The 19074-nt window shown below is 34.9% G+C and overlaps 1 protein-coding gene across 1 annotated transcript in view; it reads right to left on the reverse strand.

The window, feature by feature from the left end:
- COL24A1 (collagen type XXIV alpha 1 chain) overlaps positions 1 to 19074 on the reverse strand; it is a 251664-nt gene that overhangs the window by 153616 nt on the left and 78974 nt on the right. The window contains exons 15-21 of the mRNA XM_087820561.1: positions 17330 to 17383; positions 15162 to 15206; positions 9346 to 9399; positions 9224 to 9268; positions 8924 to 8977; positions 7751 to 7804; positions 4001 to 4054 (exon numbers count right to left, since the gene is read on the reverse strand). Of these exons, the coding sequence (XP_087676687.1) occupies positions 4001 to 4054; positions 7751 to 7804; positions 8924 to 8977; positions 9224 to 9268; positions 9346 to 9399; positions 15162 to 15206; positions 17330 to 17383 (360 nt within the window). The remainder of the gene's footprint in view (positions 1 to 4000; positions 4055 to 7750; positions 7805 to 8923; positions 8978 to 9223; positions 9269 to 9345; positions 9400 to 15161; positions 15207 to 17329; positions 17384 to 19074) is intronic.

The raw sequence follows: 19074 nt of genomic DNA on the forward strand, positions 1-19074 counted from the left end.
GAAGACATTATACCAGGTGAAACAAGCTAGACAAAGATAAATGCTGTATGTTATCACATATGTAAAATCTAAAAAACTTTTTTAAAAGCTGATTTCATAGAAACAGAGAATGGAATGGTAGTTGACAGGGGCTGGGAGGGAAATGGGTGATTTAGGTCAAAGGGTACAAATGTTCAATTATAAGAATTAGTTCTGAGGTCTAATGTATAGCATGGTGACTACATGTAAAAATATGATATTTACTCAAAGGTCTCTGAGAATAGAGCTTATGCATTCTCACCACAAAAAAATTTAAAATGTTAACTATGTGAGGTGATGGATGTGTTAATTATCTTGATCATCGTAATCATTCCACAATGTATATGTATTTCATTACATTATACATTTTAAATATATACAATTATATATGTCAATATTCCCAGTTATTCCTCAATAAAGTTTAAAAAATACCATAAAACTGTCATTAAAGCAATTCAACACTTGTGAAGGAACAGACAACCATTCAAGTGGAAAACAACATCCAGGCATAGACCCAAGAACCAGGGATATTTAGAATATGATAGAGGCAACATTTTAAAATCACTGAAGCAAGGACAAATTGCTTAATAAATGTTTCTGGGACAGCTGATAAGCCATTTAGAAAAAGATAAAATTAAATATATACACTATCACATTCACAGTTTAAAAACTCCAAGTAATCCGCTCAAGATACTCAGGCTAACTCTTCGATTCTCATCTAGAAGATATTAATTCCAAATTTTCAGATATTAACATTTTATCAACCAAAAATTAACAAAAACTATCACAGATGTATACACTCATGATTTTGGCCCCTAGTGCAATTACTTTTACTGAATTGTACTCTGGCATTATGATATAAATCTTTATTTGCAGATGGAAATAACATAATACCGTGAATTGCTGCCCTTCTTTTGAACAATCAATGTGTTTTTATCCAAGGGAGAATGGAATCATACGATTGATCAAGTTTCATTGTTTTGGCCAGTAGAAAGTTCAGGCTCAAATTTGCAATCCAGTTCCAATAAAATTTACAGGACTTTGTAGCTATATTTTAGGAAAATGGCTTTTCCATCTCAGCTGAGTTCTTAACACAACTCATAATTATTATAATAATTATGTTATTAGTTCCGTTACTCCCTTGCTTACTCTCCACAGAACTCCTCAAGTGCCCACCTTCTGCATGCACACAGTCCTTACTCTTGGGACTTAGTCTCCTACTTACAGAAAAAAAGAGTCTATCTTTCAACTTCTTTATCCTTTTGAAACAAATTCCTACCCTTGTGCTATGCATAACTCATTTATTCCTGACTTTCCTTCCTTTGTTGAGGTCTGTGAATTTCCCTCTGGGTGCAACACTCAAATTTTCATAGTGATTTGTTCTCATTTATTTCCAAATATTTTCTAATTTCCATTGTGATTGTTAATTCTCTGCATGTTTTTAAGTTACCAAAGTTTATTTTAATGCCCTTATATTGTCATTTTAAAACTTAAATTGCACTGTAGGCAGACACTGCATCCTTCTGGGGGTGATGACCCAGTGTCATAGTTTTGTACCTTTTTCCATAAACCCTCCCTAAATGATTTCACCTCCTACAGTGGCTTCATCTAATAGTTCTATGTGGGTGACTATACAAACATGTATCTCTAGTTTACTCTTCTGAGTTCCAGGCCTACAGTTTTCTATGTACTTAGAAGACTCATTTCCTGTATGTCCTCCAGGCACTTGAGCTCCGCAAATTCAAAGCTGAAGCTTCATCTACACCCACCTATCATTCTCCTCCCTTTTGATTCTGGCTTTAAAATCGTGATCCACATTCTACCCTACTGTGCAAGCAAGAAATATTAAAGGTGTCTTTTGTTCCTCTCTTACACAAAGGGAATAAACTGAACTGAGTGGTTTGAGTGCTGTGAATTATATTTCCTAATTATTTCCTTTCTCTTTATTGTCACAGGCTTTCATCATTAATGCTCTGGCCTTGTACTATCCTCTCATATAGCCTTTAATTAGTCTTGTGACCTCTCCCTCTCCCTTTTTACCTTTGCTCCTGTTACACATATATCAAAACCACAAGTCTGATCATTTCATTCCCTTGCTGAAAAATCTCTGACCACTGCCTACAGGATAAAGTCTTAAATTCAACACAACATATAAGACCTTTTTCCCTGAGAAAATCCATTTATTGTACAAGTAGAAACTTTCCAGGCTTGTTATAGTATTAAACATACTATTTTAAATTCTTGGACCTGCAATTCTCTTAAAAGCCTAACGTTGAGAAAGTCTTGGATAAAAGTGTTGCCTAATATATGACTGCCTACATGGTATACTCTTATGCTCAAGAAGAAGTTAGAATCTTTGGACGAGGCCCCATTTCCCAAAACAACCTTGCATCAACTCTTGAGAGTACAGGTTACGTCGTCAGCCCCATGAAAAACTGTAATACAGGTGAGAAGGACAAACGGACACAGGCTGACAAGGCCAGGGCTCAGGACCTTGCACTAGAAGTGCAGAAAGCAAAGACAATGTGACAATGCTTTGAATGGTGATTGCAAATCATAAAGTCTCAAAGGCAACTCTCTGGAAGACCGAGCATTAAGTAGAAACATGGCCCATGTATCCTTTAACCTGGCTTTATATAAAAAAGAAAATGCTCCAAAACCATACTGAAAGCAAGGAGGTGACACCATCCTTCCTAGTGTGCACACCGTCTATAACTGAAGTGACAACAGAATAATCCATGTTCATAATAACAGCCTTTAAAAATAATAGAAGATAAACTGTGTTCTGTATCCTCAGCATGAGAAGACAGGTGAACAAGATTCATTCCAGGAAGATTTTCATAAGAAATGATTAAAAGAATGTAAGCTCATAAAAGAGATGAACTTACATTAATCTGTTGATTACTGCTTTAATTATCTGCTAATAATTGTTTTAATTACTCATAACAACTTCCTCTTCCCAGAATGATGACATCTATATATTGCTGTGTTATACCTCCTATCATCTCCCTATTAATAAAAGTAGGTTCACAACGTAACTTTTTAGAGTTTTGAGTTATCAATATCCAATGTGTTTAAAATTTGACAATAAGTAAAAATAGACATTTTTTAAAGAAACCAGCCAACTCTGAAAGGCAGCTGTGGAGTAAGAAGTAGATCTTGTGTTTTACAGAGAGTGAGAAAGCATCAGCACAGAGCTTTTCCTAGAGATGCCGCCAACTATCCTGACACTGTGGGAACTTTACTGCTCTGAGTTACATATTCTGAAGCCAAAACTTCATTTTCTCAGCTTCACTGCTGCATCTCTGACTCTGAATTGGATGTGTATGTATATATCTACGTGTATAGATGTATATATTTTTACTTACATTTCTGAACTAGAGTGAGCTTCAGGAGCTTAAGCTCCCTGGGGTAATATCTTCGACTTATTAAATGACTTTTTAAAATCTCAAATGTTTCATCTCAGAATCTTATTTTCTATGTTGTAGGCTTGCAAGGGGAAAAAGCCACTGCACACCAAGCATTAAGCCAAAGCCAAAATTTCAAAGAATATACAAGCAAATCTGATATATGTACCACACAGACTTAATTGTACTTATTCTAGGATATGAGATCCAAATCGTATCTGCATATAGCAAAAACTGGAAGCATTTGCATTAAAAATTCAGTGGAGTTTATGTCTTGAAATTTTATTTCAAGCCCCATATTAATATGTGTTATTAATAGTTGTGCAGAACAAAAAAATCAGCTGTGGTAGAATCAGGACTATAATGTAGCTAATAATATCTTTTCTATTTTGGGGAGATAACTGTTGCATATCTCCTGACATAACAGAAAAAATTTAATCCAAACTACTTACAAAGATGTAAACTTTAAAGAGAATCTTTCTTAAGCCTAGTACGTAAAAACATGTTTTACCAATAAAATTTAATTTCTATAATTTTTATTTTTCAAATTTATCATCTTCCCACAGACATTTTACCTCTGGTCCTGGAAGGCCGGATGGTCCTTGGGGTCCTGGGTCACCTGTTTGGCCCTAAAATGGGGTAGAGAGAAAATAACAGTATAAACATTAATTTAATGAATACAATTTAAAAGGGAAAAAGACATATGGCAAGCAGACAGCACAATATATTATGCCACACAAAGCTGTAATGACATTTCAGCAAACAACACTCAATATATTGTCAAACAAAGTGGTAACAACTATTCAGAAAGACTTAATTTGTAACCATGACTGTGGAAACTTATTTAAATAAAATGTGTTTGGATGTAATATATATTTATTCTTTAGTGTTAGGCATACAAATAATTCAATGGTTTAAGTGCTCAAATCAAGAAAAAAACTGCGTGTCTGCACGTTAGCAGAGATAAGACAATACATTTTGACTCAACGGAACTCTAGAGAAAGAACTGCTTTTGTAAGTAAGCACAGTCCTAGGACTGTCTTGGGAAATTCCTCTCTCCTTTGACACTGTGAGGGGCCTGATTAAGTAATTAAGAATCATTTGGGTTTAAATGCTTGTTGCTTAATTTCTCTAAGTCTCAGTTTTCTCATCAATAAAATAGGAATAACATTATTAACATTCTTACACAGTTACTGTGAGGATGAAGTGAGATAATACAGTAACATGCTAAGCACAGTGCCTGGCACATAGAAAGTACTCAATAAACGTTAACCAATTTTATAACCATTAATTGTTCCCTTCACATCCTCTCGCCTCTCCTGGATGATGCTTTTGATCCTTTAATTAAAACTTTGAGGATTTAATTTCAATAGCTCTGAAGCCATTTTGTGACTTTCAGGTAGCAATGTGAAATCAGGGCTGGAGAGGAAGGTCAGAGGAAAGAGAAGTGGGGCTAAAGCCTGAGACTAGAGAGAACTAGCAATGCTCTCAAGAGACAAAAGCATAGAGTGGGAAAGGCCAGTAGTCAGATACCCTTGTTTTCATAAGAAAAACTATTGAATTCATTATTTTTGTCATATTAAATTTCTATGTGAGTTTCAAATTTGACTTAAATAGACTCCAGATTATGTAAAATTGCAATATACAGCCCTGGTCAGTTTGGCTCAGTGGTTAGAGTGTAGGCCCTCGGACTAAAGGATACCTGGTTGCAGGCTCGATTCCCAGTCGGGGAGCCTGTGGGAGGAAACCAATTGATATGTTTCTCTCACGTGAATGTTTCTCTCTCTCTCTCTCTCTCTCCCTTCCATTCTCTCTGAAAAGCAACAGAAAAAATATCCTCAGGTGAGGATTAAAATAAATAAAATTAAATTAAAATAAATTAAAATAAAATAAAATAAAATAAAATAAAATAAAATAAAATAAAATAAAATAAAATAAAATTGCAGTATACAGCATAGGTTTATCCACTTCCCCAGAAGTAAAGCACAGTCTTCAATAGGTACTAAGTCCATTCTTATACAGTGTTAGAGTACGCAACACAACTACTGCAATCAAATATGGGTAAACATAATAAAATATTATGCAAAAGTTTATTTAAGTCCTCCTAAATAAGCAAAATCACAATTCATCAGCATCAGTATCTAGGAGTCTTAAATTCTTGAAACAACAAGTACCTTTCTTAAAGATTGAGATGGAGTTCTCATTGGGGCCCTCTAGTGGACACATCCAAACAAGAAGCTAAATATGTAAGCTTTGAGGAAAAAATAACAATACCCTAGGCTTTTGTTTTCAGAAAAGTTGTTTGACAACCATATATTTAAAAACATAAATAGTGGAATAATTTTATTTGTTATTCAAGTAATTTTTCATTTTTAAAAATTTCAACTGCAAGTTTCCTTGAATATCAATTCTCATTAAAAAAACTTGAGTTTTTTGCCCTAGCCAGTTTTGCTCAGTAGTTAGTGCATTGACCCAAGGATCAAAGGGTCCCGGGTTCGATTCCAGCCTAGGGCACATACCTTGGTTGCAGGCTCACCCCAATTGGGGTGTGAGCGGGAGGAAACCAATTGATGTGCTCCCTCACATCAATGTATCTCTCTCTCTCTCTCCCCCCCCTCCAGTCTCTCTGAAAAAGCAATGGAAAAAATATCCTCAGGTGAGGATTCAAAACAAAACAAACAAAAAACAACAAAAAAACCCTGAGTTTTCAAGTAACTTATAGAATTCAGTAATGATTAAGTAAACCTCTATAAATGATAACAGCTTCTAGTTAAAAAATAAGAAAGGATATAAGATATAATATGTTTTCTCTGTTTCAAGGAAAGTATGTTTCTTAACAACTACAGATTGGTAGTTTTCTCTAGGTTTTAAGCACTTGCAGGGTGATAAACTAGTAAAAGCAAAGCTCGCCCAGCCGGGTGTGGCTCAGCGGTTGAGCATCGACCTAGGATCCAGGTGATTGAGATTTGATTCCCGGTCAGGGCACATGCCTGGGTTGCCGGCTCAATCCTCAGTCAGGGGCGTGCAAGAGGCAGCCGATCAATGACTCTCTCATCATTGATGTTTCTATCTCTCTCTCTCCCTCTCCTTTCCTATCTCTGAAATCAATAAAGATATATTTAAAAAAAAAAAAAAAGCAAAGCTCACCACCACCATTTCATTTGACAAATAGGTGCCAAATATTGTTCTTTGGATTAAATAATACCTGAGAGGTGTATATGAAATGTTAGAAGTCATAAAGAACGGTGTATATAAAGCTCTGTAACTTAATGCTGCTTCCTTTGATGCAAAAATAACCCTGTGATGGGAGGGTGGAGTTAGAGGGAACATGATGAATTACTCAAGAAAACACTTTTTTTTTATTTGTATATTTTAATGTTATATTAATGAATTATAATTTCATATATAACTTTCTTCTATCTACAATCACCTTCACGTTCATAGAGCTGTAATTAATATTAAAATGCTAAGCCTTAAAATGTTAAATCCTAAAGCAGTAGGACAGCAGCTAAAAGCATGGGCTCTGATATGTGATTAACTGTTTTCCCAGGTGGCCGCCAACTAACTGTGGGACCTGGAGCAAGTTATTTATATTTTTGTGTCTCAGTTTCCATAATCTGTAAAATAGAGATATTAACAGTACCAACTTCATATAATCATTATAAGGATTAAATTAGAGGTAGAGACCTTAGAACAATGCCTGGTACTTTGTAAACAGTAAATGTTAACTATAATAATAATTGTGATTTTAACATGCAGAGATACTTTTAACTCATGTTTTAATCATTTAATTTAAATAATTTTAATTATTCAGTCATTTTAGGTTAAAATTTGTTGGGTTTCATGATAACTACAATATAAGGTATCCTTTTTTCTCAACTAATTGATGCAGAAGGGTTTAAAAAAGACAAGAAATTAGAATATTTGGACCCACAAGAGAGTATGCCATGTTATCGTTTTTTCAGAATGTTTCTTAATGAAACAGATATTTGGAAAAATTAAAATATTATTTAAAGTATGTTATATTTTCTGGCTTGAAAGTCCATTGTTTAGTTGAATGATAGATCAACCAAAGACTTTAGGGCTCACAGAAACTTAGTTTTGGCCTGAGATAAGGGGCTGGGGAGAGTGAGATACAAAAGTCTATAAATATGAACTGAAAACTTGAGGAATTAGCTACATATTCTAAAACTTAAGAGAGAAAATTCCAGCCTGGTAGGCTTATATACCACTTCTTATATTCTACGAACACCAACAAGTTTCAAGGTTGGTGCCATGGTGTACATTCCCTTAATCAGAAAGAGCAAAGTGAAGTTCAAACCTACTGAAGGTCCTGGCTTTCCTCTCATGCCTGGTGGTCCTGGAAAACCTGTAGTGCCCTAAAAGAGGAGAATAGTAGAGGGAAGAGAAAAGCTATTATAACACAAAACGTAGATGTGCCTCTACCGTCGTGTGCTACAAAATGACGTTTCAGTCAACAACGGATCATATATATCACAGTGGTCCCAAAAGATTATAATGGAGCTGAAAAATTCCTATCCCCTAGTGACAGCATAGCCATCCTAACATCATAGTGCAACGCATTATTCACATTTGTGGAGATGCTGGTGTAAACAAACCTGCATGCCAGTCATATAAAAGTACAGCACATACAATTATGTACAATACATTCTACTTGATAATGATAACTAATGACTATGTTACTAGTTTATGTATTTACTATACTTTTTGTCATTATTTTAGAGTGTACTCTTTCTACTTATAAAAAATAGGTTTGTTGTAAAACAGTATGTACACTATATCAGCAGCCGCATACAGCTTGTGTTTACTGAGTCTGATTGTATTATTTTCTCTTGTGCTTGATTTAATCTTATGTTGTTTTGTAACTTTAGTGTAGTCTAAGTGTAAAGTGTTTATAAAGTCTACAGTAGTTTACAGTAATGCCCTCGGCCTTCACATTCACTCCCCTCTTACTCACTGACTCACCAGAGCACCTTCCAGTCCTGCAAGCTCCATCCATGGCAAGTGCCCTCTGTACAGGTTTGCCATTTTGTATCTTTTATACATATTTTTACTGTGCCTTTTCTATGTTTGTTATGTTTAGATACACAAATACTGATCACTGTGTTACAATGGCCTGTAGTATTCAGTGTAGTAACATGCTGTTCAGGTTTGTAGCCTAGCAGCACTAGGCTATATTACCTAGATTTGTGTAAGTTCACTCTATGATGTTCACACAAAGACAAAATCACCTAACAGGCATTTATCAGAATGTATCCCCATTGTTAAGCAGCACGTGACTGTATTTACAAACTACTAAAAAGAATTCATGCAGGTATTCTAAAAATATTGACAAAACTGTTGCAAACAAGACATGTAAAAACCAGATTAATACCATATCCTAACAAAACACATGGTTAAAATAATAAATACTCCTTTCTTTTTAAAGAATTTGTACTTTTTCACTGGCTTAAAATTAACGGTAAAAAAAAAGTTACCTTGTCTCCTGGATACCCTGGTTCTCCTGGCTCTCCGGCAACACCTTGCTCACCCTAGAAAGCACATTTCATACAAAGACAGTTAGGCTTTGCAAACATGGCAGTATTATAAGAAAGCAAATGTTAGTTACAAAAAGTAACTTCTCTATTTTTCCTACTTCTGAGAAAAACTATATAATTGATAGTGCAGATTAGATCCCATATGTTAAAACAAAATGTTTTATAAACTGTGTCAGTTCAAAAGAAAAAAAAAAATGTGATAAGAAATTAACTCTATGATAATGTAAATATTTAAATCACCTTATCACCTTTGATTCCAGGTTGGCCCTTATTCCCTGAAAGACCCTAAAAAATAAAAGTGATATTTTGTGATATCATAGAGAAATTAAAGGTAAATGTCCATTAGGCAAATAGAACCATACCTTTGGGCCAAGAATTCCAGAAGGTCCAATTGGTCCTACAGGACCAACACTGCCCTGAAAACCAGTAAGAAAGAAAGGTACCATTAAATACCCACTAGAATTAGAAAGAATGGTAAAATTAATTGATTAACCCAGAATAATTCATCTCACTAAGCTCCCACAGGTGCACTTTTCTTCAGCAACCTCTTTCTCCATATTTAGAAATTTTACCCATCTTTCAAACTTTAGTAAAGTCCCTCCCATTTCCTGAACCCTTCTCATGCTGGTCTAGTCCACAAGGATCCTTCCCTTCCTTGAGTTCCTATAAAACATAATGTCCATGACATTCACCTTGAAATATTTATCCAATTAGATAATATCTTTATTCTTCTGGGCTCACCTCATTCATTCATCACTTAACATTTGTGAGCATAATATGAAAAAGTCATCAATGTCAAGGTTATTAGTTTAGTGTTCCAATGCAAGATTCCTTAAAAACATAAATACCACTATCCTCTCTTGCACAAAGAGAGTTAGAAAAACTCCTTCAACATGGTTTCTTAGAAGAAAAAGGACAATAGCAACAATAAGGGTATTTGAAAATAAAATTAGAAAAATTTGTGGACATCTCTAGATGATTTGGGGACCAGGTATAATTTTTGTGTCACTGATGCCTTCATTTTACTTCTTTCTCTTGCTACCTCTCTGCCTGGCTACCATGTCATCATTCATCCTGAAAGACAAATTTGGTTTAAACTTATCTTTTATGGCTTCAAAATATTAACAAACTTTTAAAGGTGTATTTGATGATCCTGATAATGTTGCCCCTTTTATCCAAATTTCTTAGGATAGCATCCTAGATCCTTACTACCAGGCTTCTATCAACTCTTTCAGGGTCATCTCCTTCCATTTGTGCCTACTGCTTCTTTACTTCTCCCTCCTCCAAACCCAGCTTTCTAGCCACAATGGACTGTTTCCCATTTTCTGAAATGCTCTCCTTTATCACATGCTCCAGGCCTTTGAAGATATGGTCACTTCTACTGGAATGTCCTACTACACTACTGAGTATACTGCCCTGTACTTTATTTGTCTTCCAGTCTGTGCATTCTGTGAGAGCAGAAGCATGTTTTACTCACTTTTGAAAACTCTCAGACCCAACATAATAACTGGCACATACTAGTTTTGAAATAAAGTATGGACTGAATACTGGAGGAAGTAATCAACTTTAAAAATAAAATTAAATAGAGTGATTGCTGGAACAATATCTCCCAACATAATGGAGCATTTCTAACAGTCTACGTTCATGTAACACAAATTTCAGAATGGAAAACATGACTCTACTTTTGGGTGAGTCCTAAAGTCTGTGAAATATAACTAAGATAAATTATTTCCAACATGCTTAATCCTGAAATATATGGAAATGTGAGAGGCAGAGAATAATACTTTTCAACTTAATAAAGAGATATACAATATTAATATATCACTGACAAATTCTGTCAATAGGAAAAATTATTCTTATAATTACAGAGGCTAGTTTATTCAAAGTTCCATAGATTTAAAACTTATGATAGTATTAAAAATTCAATAAACATCTGTTTAGAAATTATGCAGCAATCCCCTATGTAAGTATGGAAAGAAATATCTTATAAACAAATACTTCTTTGTCTTCTGATTATTTTTCTTCTACAGACGGTATAATATTCTTAACTTTTATTTCAGTAAATGTATTACTTTGCATAATCTGGCACCTTCAGATAAATGTACCTTCTATGCATAATATCCTAGTTAACTTTTTAGTGACTCTAAAAAAAAAAAACCTCACAAAATAACAGTAAATTTTGGAAGATATCAAAAAATATATATATTATAAAAGATTTAGTAAATTAGATAAATAAAAAGTAAAATGGTATAGGTATAGAAGTTTCCAAGAAACATCAAATATTCTGTGGTATGTCAAGTTCTGTGGAAAATCCCACTCCTGTAAAACTACCTGAAAGATATCCATAACAAGCTAAGAGAAATTTTTAGTTCCACAAAGACAAACTACAGTCCTTCAGCACTCCCTACCTACCACACTTATCTTCCACGAGAAGTAGACAGAAGAAATAATTTCCTGCATGAGAGCTTAGCTGAGAGTGTCTGGGATATAGCAACAGAAGCAGAAGAGCCTCCCACACTGTGATAAACAATAGACAACTTTTGAGTCAAACTACGTAAAAAAAAAAAAAAAAAGGAGAGACCCAAGGATAGGTTTTTTGGTTTTTTTATATATAAAAACAGCAGCCACTGGCTAATTAGAGTTCATATGAATGAATACATTGAGGAAAAGACTGTAAGTTCCATATTGGGCTTTTCCGCCATACCCACCAACACTCTCAGGAGATAATCACTGTCATCAACTAAGAAAGCAAATGACAATAACAATCAACTACATGGAAAAATAATTTAGAAAAATCAGTATTTTCTCTTGTCAGAAACTATCTGTGCTGGAAGGGAACACCTGAGAGATAAAGCAGAGGCTGCAGTTCTGGGCAAGCAGATAAACTGTTTACACAAAATACAAAATTCTACATCTTTCCCAGTTATCTTCCAAATGTCACTTCCTGCCATTCTGCTCACACTGCCCCATACTTCCTAGGCTACAGTCCTGCCACTCCTCTTTTCCTTTCCCAAGTGTTCCATTCCTCCCCTTCTCTGTGCATTTAAACAGCATTCTTGCCCGGCTGGGAGTGGCTCAGTGGTTGAGCATCGATCTAGGATCCAGGCGATCGGGGTTCAATTCCCGGTCAGGGCACATGCCCGGGTTGCAGACTCAATCCCCAGTCAGGGGTAGTGGTGCAGGAGGCAGCCGATCAATGACTCATCATTGATGTTTCTATCTCTCCCTCTCCCTCTCCTTTCCTCTCTCTGAAATCAATAAAGATATATTTAAATAAATAAATAAATAAACAAACAGCATTCCTCTGCCTAAGAGCCCTTCGCCCTTTTCTACTCTACCCCACTTTTGCACAATTTTCAGGACACAGCTTGAAAGGTATCTCCTTGGTGAGGCCCACTCTTAATCTCTGAGATAACACAAACCGCTCCTTTGTTAGTGACTTTCAGTCCATAATAGCAGTAATCACACTGTATGATATTGCTTATTTTTAGTTCTATGTCATTAAATTATAATTGTTGCCACAAACAGGAATCTTAATTTATTCATATTTTTAGGCCTAGCATCTAGTTCAGCATTTGACACATAGTAGGTGCTCACATTGTTTTGATTTAAAAATTTAATAAACATAAAATAGAGGGAGTAAAACTTGCTCTATCTACCTTATAAGTAAGATATGTATGTGAAAGTACTTTGCAAAGTGCACAGTACCATCTATATCGATGTAGAAGAGATGAGGATTACAAAGATGACTGTTAGTGTCATTAGCCATTCCAATTTCTGTAGTATCTCTTCCATTTACCAAAGGGCGAGTGCAGAAAGGGAAAGGACAGAAAACTCATTTATTACGACTGAGCACTATCATGTGTCAGGCACTGTACCCAGTCCTGGGACTGAAAAGTGAATGAGAGTTGACCACTGGGCAGAAAAGTAGAGGTAGCGTGTTTCAGGGAGGCAAACAAGTAAGTGCAAAGGCCATCTCGTGGGGAGGCTGCACGACACCTGAGGATGAGCAGCTGTGCTACTGCACAGACTATGTTCTCAAGAGGCAGACAAGAAACAAAGTCCAGACATCTTGGGACACACTAAGAATTTTGGTCTTAATCTTAAGCCTAATAACAGAAGCTTTTGAGCTACCAACATAACGCCAATAGGTTAAATGAAGGCTCAAACACTATCTCTGGAGTCCAGCTCCCTTCCCCTGCTTCTTTTCTCTCCCCATTGATAAGGCGATTGATTACCGCCTATGGGTTCAACCCTACTCTAAGTTCTGAGCGGGGGGGGGGGGGGGGGGGGGGAAGGTCTTTTGGGATCCACCTTTACATAAAGCTTCCCATGAAGCCTAACAAAATCTTGTATGACAGATAGTATACATTTTAAGGTAATAGAAGTTTTAAGAAGGTGGTATAGCACAAGGGGTAAATACTGGACTCTGGGTGTAGATCACATGGCTTCAAATCCAGGCTCAACAATTTATAAACTAAGTGGGCTTGGGTTGTTCTGAGAATTAAATGACACATTTTTCATATGACTACACATAGAAAATACTAAATAAAAGTAAGCTGTTGTTGCTAATTTTTTTATTAGTATTTTATTATATACGAGAACAGTTTAAATGTCTTAGACTCTCGCAGGTTCTTTGACTCTCAATTCTATACTCTCGCTATCCAAAATGGCACGTTAAAACTTGTTATGCTGATTGTTACCACAGTTCCTATTACTGAACTCCTGACTTATTCCTTTGGCCAAGTTGTCACCTTCTTCCTTGGAGCAGTTAAGGTGGGAAAAGAACATAAAATCTGAAGTCAGAAAACCTGTGTTCAAGTTCAAGCTAAAATATTATAGCTATAATTCATGGCATAGAACTCCGGAGTCTTAATGACCTACTTCATATATTAGAGTAAGCTCTAAATTGATTTTTAAGAAAAATCTTATCTCTACTCATGGTCATGCCCCACTTTTATATGGATATATATAGTTTACTTTTTAAATCAATGCATAAAAACTGATTAAGTGGACAAATAATATAGCCACTTATATTTTTAGTATAATAAATAAATTAGATATTAAAATGTTTAAAAGGTTCTATTTTCTTTTTTTAATATATCTTTATTGATTTCAGAGAGAGGAAAGGAGAAGGAGAGAGATAAAACATCAATGATGAGTCATTGATCGGCCGCCTCCTGCATGCCCCCAACTGGGGATCGGGCCCACAACCAGGGCATGTGCCCTGACCGGGAATCAAACCCCGATCGCCTGGATCCTAGGTCGATGCTCAACCACTGAGCCATGCCCGGCCGGGCTAAAAGGTTCTATTTTCATTAGGCTCTTTACATTTCATAAATTATGTCAATTTTGCTTTTAGCTCAGCTAAATGTTAAAGCATATAGTTCTAAATATATATATGTAATATCTGCAATTCATATCACTGTCACTAACCATTAGCTTGGCTGGGAGAAATATATTTCTGAAGATATATCACAAGTAGAAATCTGTTTACTCCAATGAATAATCTAAAATTATCAGAAAGCTACATACCTGGACTACATTGTTTTGGCCTCCACAGAATAGCTTATACTAAACTGTGCTTTGCCTACATCAGACACGCTAGTGAAACTAAGCATTGAAATCAATGCATAAAAACTGATTAAGTGGACAAATAATATAGCCACTTATATTTTCAGTATAATAAATAAATTAGATATTAAAATGTTTAATGGTATTGGTGAAGTCCAGCTGTTACCTTTGTTCAGGATGGTTTTCCTAACCATTTATTCAATTTTATTCCATAAATAAAGTCTACATTTACCATGTTCTTTTGTTCAGAACTATGTGTCTGAACAAACTAGGTGGTCAGAAAGACAATCTCAAAGAAAACAAGTAGCTGTTCTATGTCTTATACTTTTGAAGAAACTGGTTCTTGATTCAGTAACATTTAATAAGATAAACATAAATACATATGTACACATATATCTGTAGAAATTTATTTCAGCCTACCATAAAGTATAATTTTTTAATTCATACTATTGGTCTAATTTGCATTAGGAAATTACACATGACCAAGCTGGATATCAAATGATGACACCAAAATTTCTTATTTTTAAAAAATTTTTAAAACATATCTAACAAATATAAATACACAAGAAAATATTTTATAAGAATGATAATATTTGATACTTACTCTAAGCCCAGGAAATCCAGGAGGACCAATGCTGCCTACAAGTCCCTAAGTAAAAGAAATGTGCATGATTGGTTAAATATGATTCCGAAATACTAAGCATATTTTCTAAAGATAAACACAAAAATTTCTTGGAAAAAATATATCCAACTCTAACTTCTTCTACAGCTAACTTCTAAAATTTCCACACTCTTCTGCAACCCCTAAGAAGTGCAAAACTCCAGCAGCAGTTTATAGTCTTCAAAAGTGCTCCTGACTCTGTGCCTTTGGCTGCTAGTACTGCCACCCAGCCTAGGATATAGATCTCTTTCTGTCTCCTAGTATCTAATAAAGGAAATAAATCCCATTAGTAATCAGCATTATAGATATCACTAACCCATATATTGTATAAAAAGACAGGTGGTCAGCATATAGGGTTAGAAGAGTATTTTCAGAGGGTTTAAAACACTATCAACTCTTTTGAAGTACACTATTTAAATTCTGTAAACATGAATTTTCTTGTTATAAAACAGGAATAGTATTTGTTCTCATTGTTGTAAAGATCACAAAATTGTCATATATATAAAAGGTTTTGAACTTTTTCGTAAAGCACTATACAAATGTAAGAAATTACCAATACTGTTAAAATTATTTAAGAGACTTTAAATTCTCAACAGTAATTTTTCCAGTTAATTTGTGATGGGTCTTTGTGATGGTCTTTGAACTCAACATTATAGACTTTATGATAATTTTTAATCCACTCCATGTCAATGCTACATTACTTACATGCTACAAGGTTCAAGAAGAGTCTTTGTTTCTTCTTTTTGTATTTCAAATTATTTTATTCTTAAAAGCATAGTATAAAATATAGAAAATTATAAACCAATAAACTGAAAATATCCAGTTTATTCTTGCATTTTAAAGATTTTTAGGGACTCAAAATGCTCTGCTAGAAACATATTTTAAATAAAGAGGAGATTTCAAAAAGAAAAGTTTTAAATATTCTAGGAGTCCAACCCTAACAAACTTTTTGTATATTTTACTGACAAAATAGTAAATAAGATGGCTTCGCACTAGGTATGCAAGTGCAGTCATGCGCATAATGACATTCAGTCAACACGAACTGCACATATGACAGTGGTACACGACACAGCTTAGGTGTGTAGTAGGCTGTACCACTTAGGTTTGTATAAGTGCACTCTATGATGTTTTCACAATGATGAAATCACCCAACAATGCATATATCTTAAAACATATCCCTGTCATTAAGTGGTGAGTAGTTGGACATAAATGGTATTAAAGAAAGTGAATAATTCTTACTTTACTATGCTTGAAATGGGAAGCTCCTCAGAATCATGGGCAAGAGAAAGATGGTAAACATTCTACTTAAGACACCATTATAACAAACAGAACTTTGGCTAAATTCACTAAATAAGCTAATACAGTTATAATTTATAAAAAGAAATAAAAAGAAGCTATTTTCAAATACTTTAAGCATAAATACTACTAATACTACTAATTTACATATGTCTAAATATAGGAACTATTCCTAATTTAGGTTATAAGGATTTTGTGGTTGATTCTAATTTCACCTGAAAATTTTATGAAAAAAATGTGTGCTTTTTGGATCCCCTAATTTATTGGCTGCTCTTTGAGGGCAAAAAGTGAAGGTATTTCTACCTACTGTCAAAAAAACAATAATCCATCATCATTCTTTGGAAATATAATTGAACACATTTTAGAATGGTGACTCCCTAATCGGAGTCTATAGAGACTTCTCTATAGAATACTCAAAAGGTTAATCAGTGACACATCTGAGTCTGAAAGAGCAATCACCAAACGGAAAACTTCTACGTGAGGCTTGTTTGTACCTTCATGGGCATGAAAGGCTCCTTCCCCTCCAAATACGCAAGTCAGTATTGTGATCATATATTTCTAATATTTTACTTAAGCAGTGACATTTAACGCGGTCAAAATAATTTCAATGATTCTCTCTCAAGATACAGTTTATTCATTAAACATTTTTGGTGTATTTGCCATGTTGTAAAATTACGAATTGGAATGTGCATAGTGGTATGGAAACTATCTGGCCAACAGTGCTTATTCATGAATATGGTGATGAGGGCGCGGACAGTTGCTTTGCAGCCTTGGTGATGTTAGATTGCAAGGTTAGATCATCACAGTTTACTCACAGGACTGCCATCAGGACCAGCAGGGCCTCTCTCTCCAAAGTCACCTGGAAAACCCTGGCCAAGGGAAAGAGAAAGAAATGTTGTTAAACCCTAAATAGATAAAGAATTAAATTTTGCTGTGCTTTCTGCTAAGGAATTTAGTAATAGGAGATATTTATTTTCTAATCCTTAAATGGTAGTGCAACAAAAATGTGTATTTGTTTTGCAGAACATTTCATTTGGTTAAGTACAGTATTTCTATATTTTATGAAAATTATTTTACATGCCACATAATATATACAGAAAGCTAAGATGGAGAAAATAGAAATTTGTTCATTATTATATAAAGAATCATTGAATGAGAGGAAACATAGCCAAGATTTCTAGCTGACCAACCCATTATGTCCACTATGTTCCTATGCCCACACCACGGAGAACAAATGGCTAATACTACTAAGCATGTGCCTAGCAACTTGCCATGTGTTAAGGGCTTCATTTTATCTTCACAGCAGGTCAAATCAATGAGTACTAACATTTTCACTTTGCAGTTGAGGAAATTAAAGCACAGAGAAGTTAAGTCACTTGCACCCACTAGTGATAGGTGGGACTGAGAACTGGGTGGAGTCAGTCAGTCTGACTGGAGAGCCAATGCTCTCTCTCTACTGACCCTCAATTACAAGATGCGACACAACATGTAAAAGCCACTTAAGTGCAATTTTACTGGGGAAAGGCATAATGCACATAAAATGTGGTGCTACTGACAATTAAGCTTCCCTAATGCCTGCTGAGAATTCTATATTGTAAAACTATAAAGACTAGTAAAGCCACACTTTCACATTACAAATTCGACTATAAAATAACTCAATTACTCTTACTTTATATACTACAGTTTTTCTCTAAAGATTTACCACTGGATTTAAAAGGCTACTTCACAAAATGATTCATAAGACTTATTATAAACCCTTTGATATTTTTTAAAAACTTATAAGACTAACAAAAACCCCTATATTTTAATTCTTATAATCTCTTTATTTAGGCAACCCAGTATTAAGTATTATATGTTGAACAGTCTGACAAAAGTCACTGGTTCACTAGTACAAATATGAATGGGCTAAGTTTAAAAGATGGTTTAACAATGGAAAATGTATGCTATTTCTAAGACATAAGTTAACTTGTACTAGGAGCAGTTTCTCTTATTCTGTAATCAGAGGATAATGCAAAAACCACCTGTGTGTAGTCAAACATACTGTAGCCATACTCTCTTCAAAGTCAGTTGACGTTCAGGCAGGCATTATGCTTTCATTGTCCCAGGAAGTCAAATGCTGTTGTCAACAAGCTCACAAATCTGCAATACATCATTCTATTCTGTATGAGCTAATATGGGTATTTGAAAGTATCCATGATGCACAGGTAATGGAAAAAGTAGAGGAAAAATACTGTATTAAATCTGAAACCCAAGAGATGACTGACTTTTTACATAGATCATAAGTAGGCTGTCCAGAAACCTCAGTGAAATAATAAAGAATGAGGGACATACTGCATAATTCCATTAACATAAAATGTCCAGAATAGGCAAATCCAGAGACAGAAAGCAGATTACTGGTTGTGTAGGGCTGGTGGAGTGGGGGAGAATTGGGGACTGTGCTAATAGATGGGTACAGGGTTTCTTCCTGAGGTAATGTGATGGCTGCACAGCTCTGTGAATATACTAGTAACCACCAAAGTCTACACTTTAAAGGGGTGGATTTTAGAATATGTGAATTCTC

This window comes from Miniopterus natalensis, chromosome 9 (genome assembly GCF_054644295.1).
Source record: "Miniopterus natalensis isolate mMinNat1 chromosome 9, mMinNat1.hap1, whole genome shotgun sequence".
NCBI classification, from domain to species: domain Eukaryota; kingdom Metazoa; phylum Chordata; class Mammalia; order Chiroptera; family Miniopteridae; genus Miniopterus; species Miniopterus natalensis.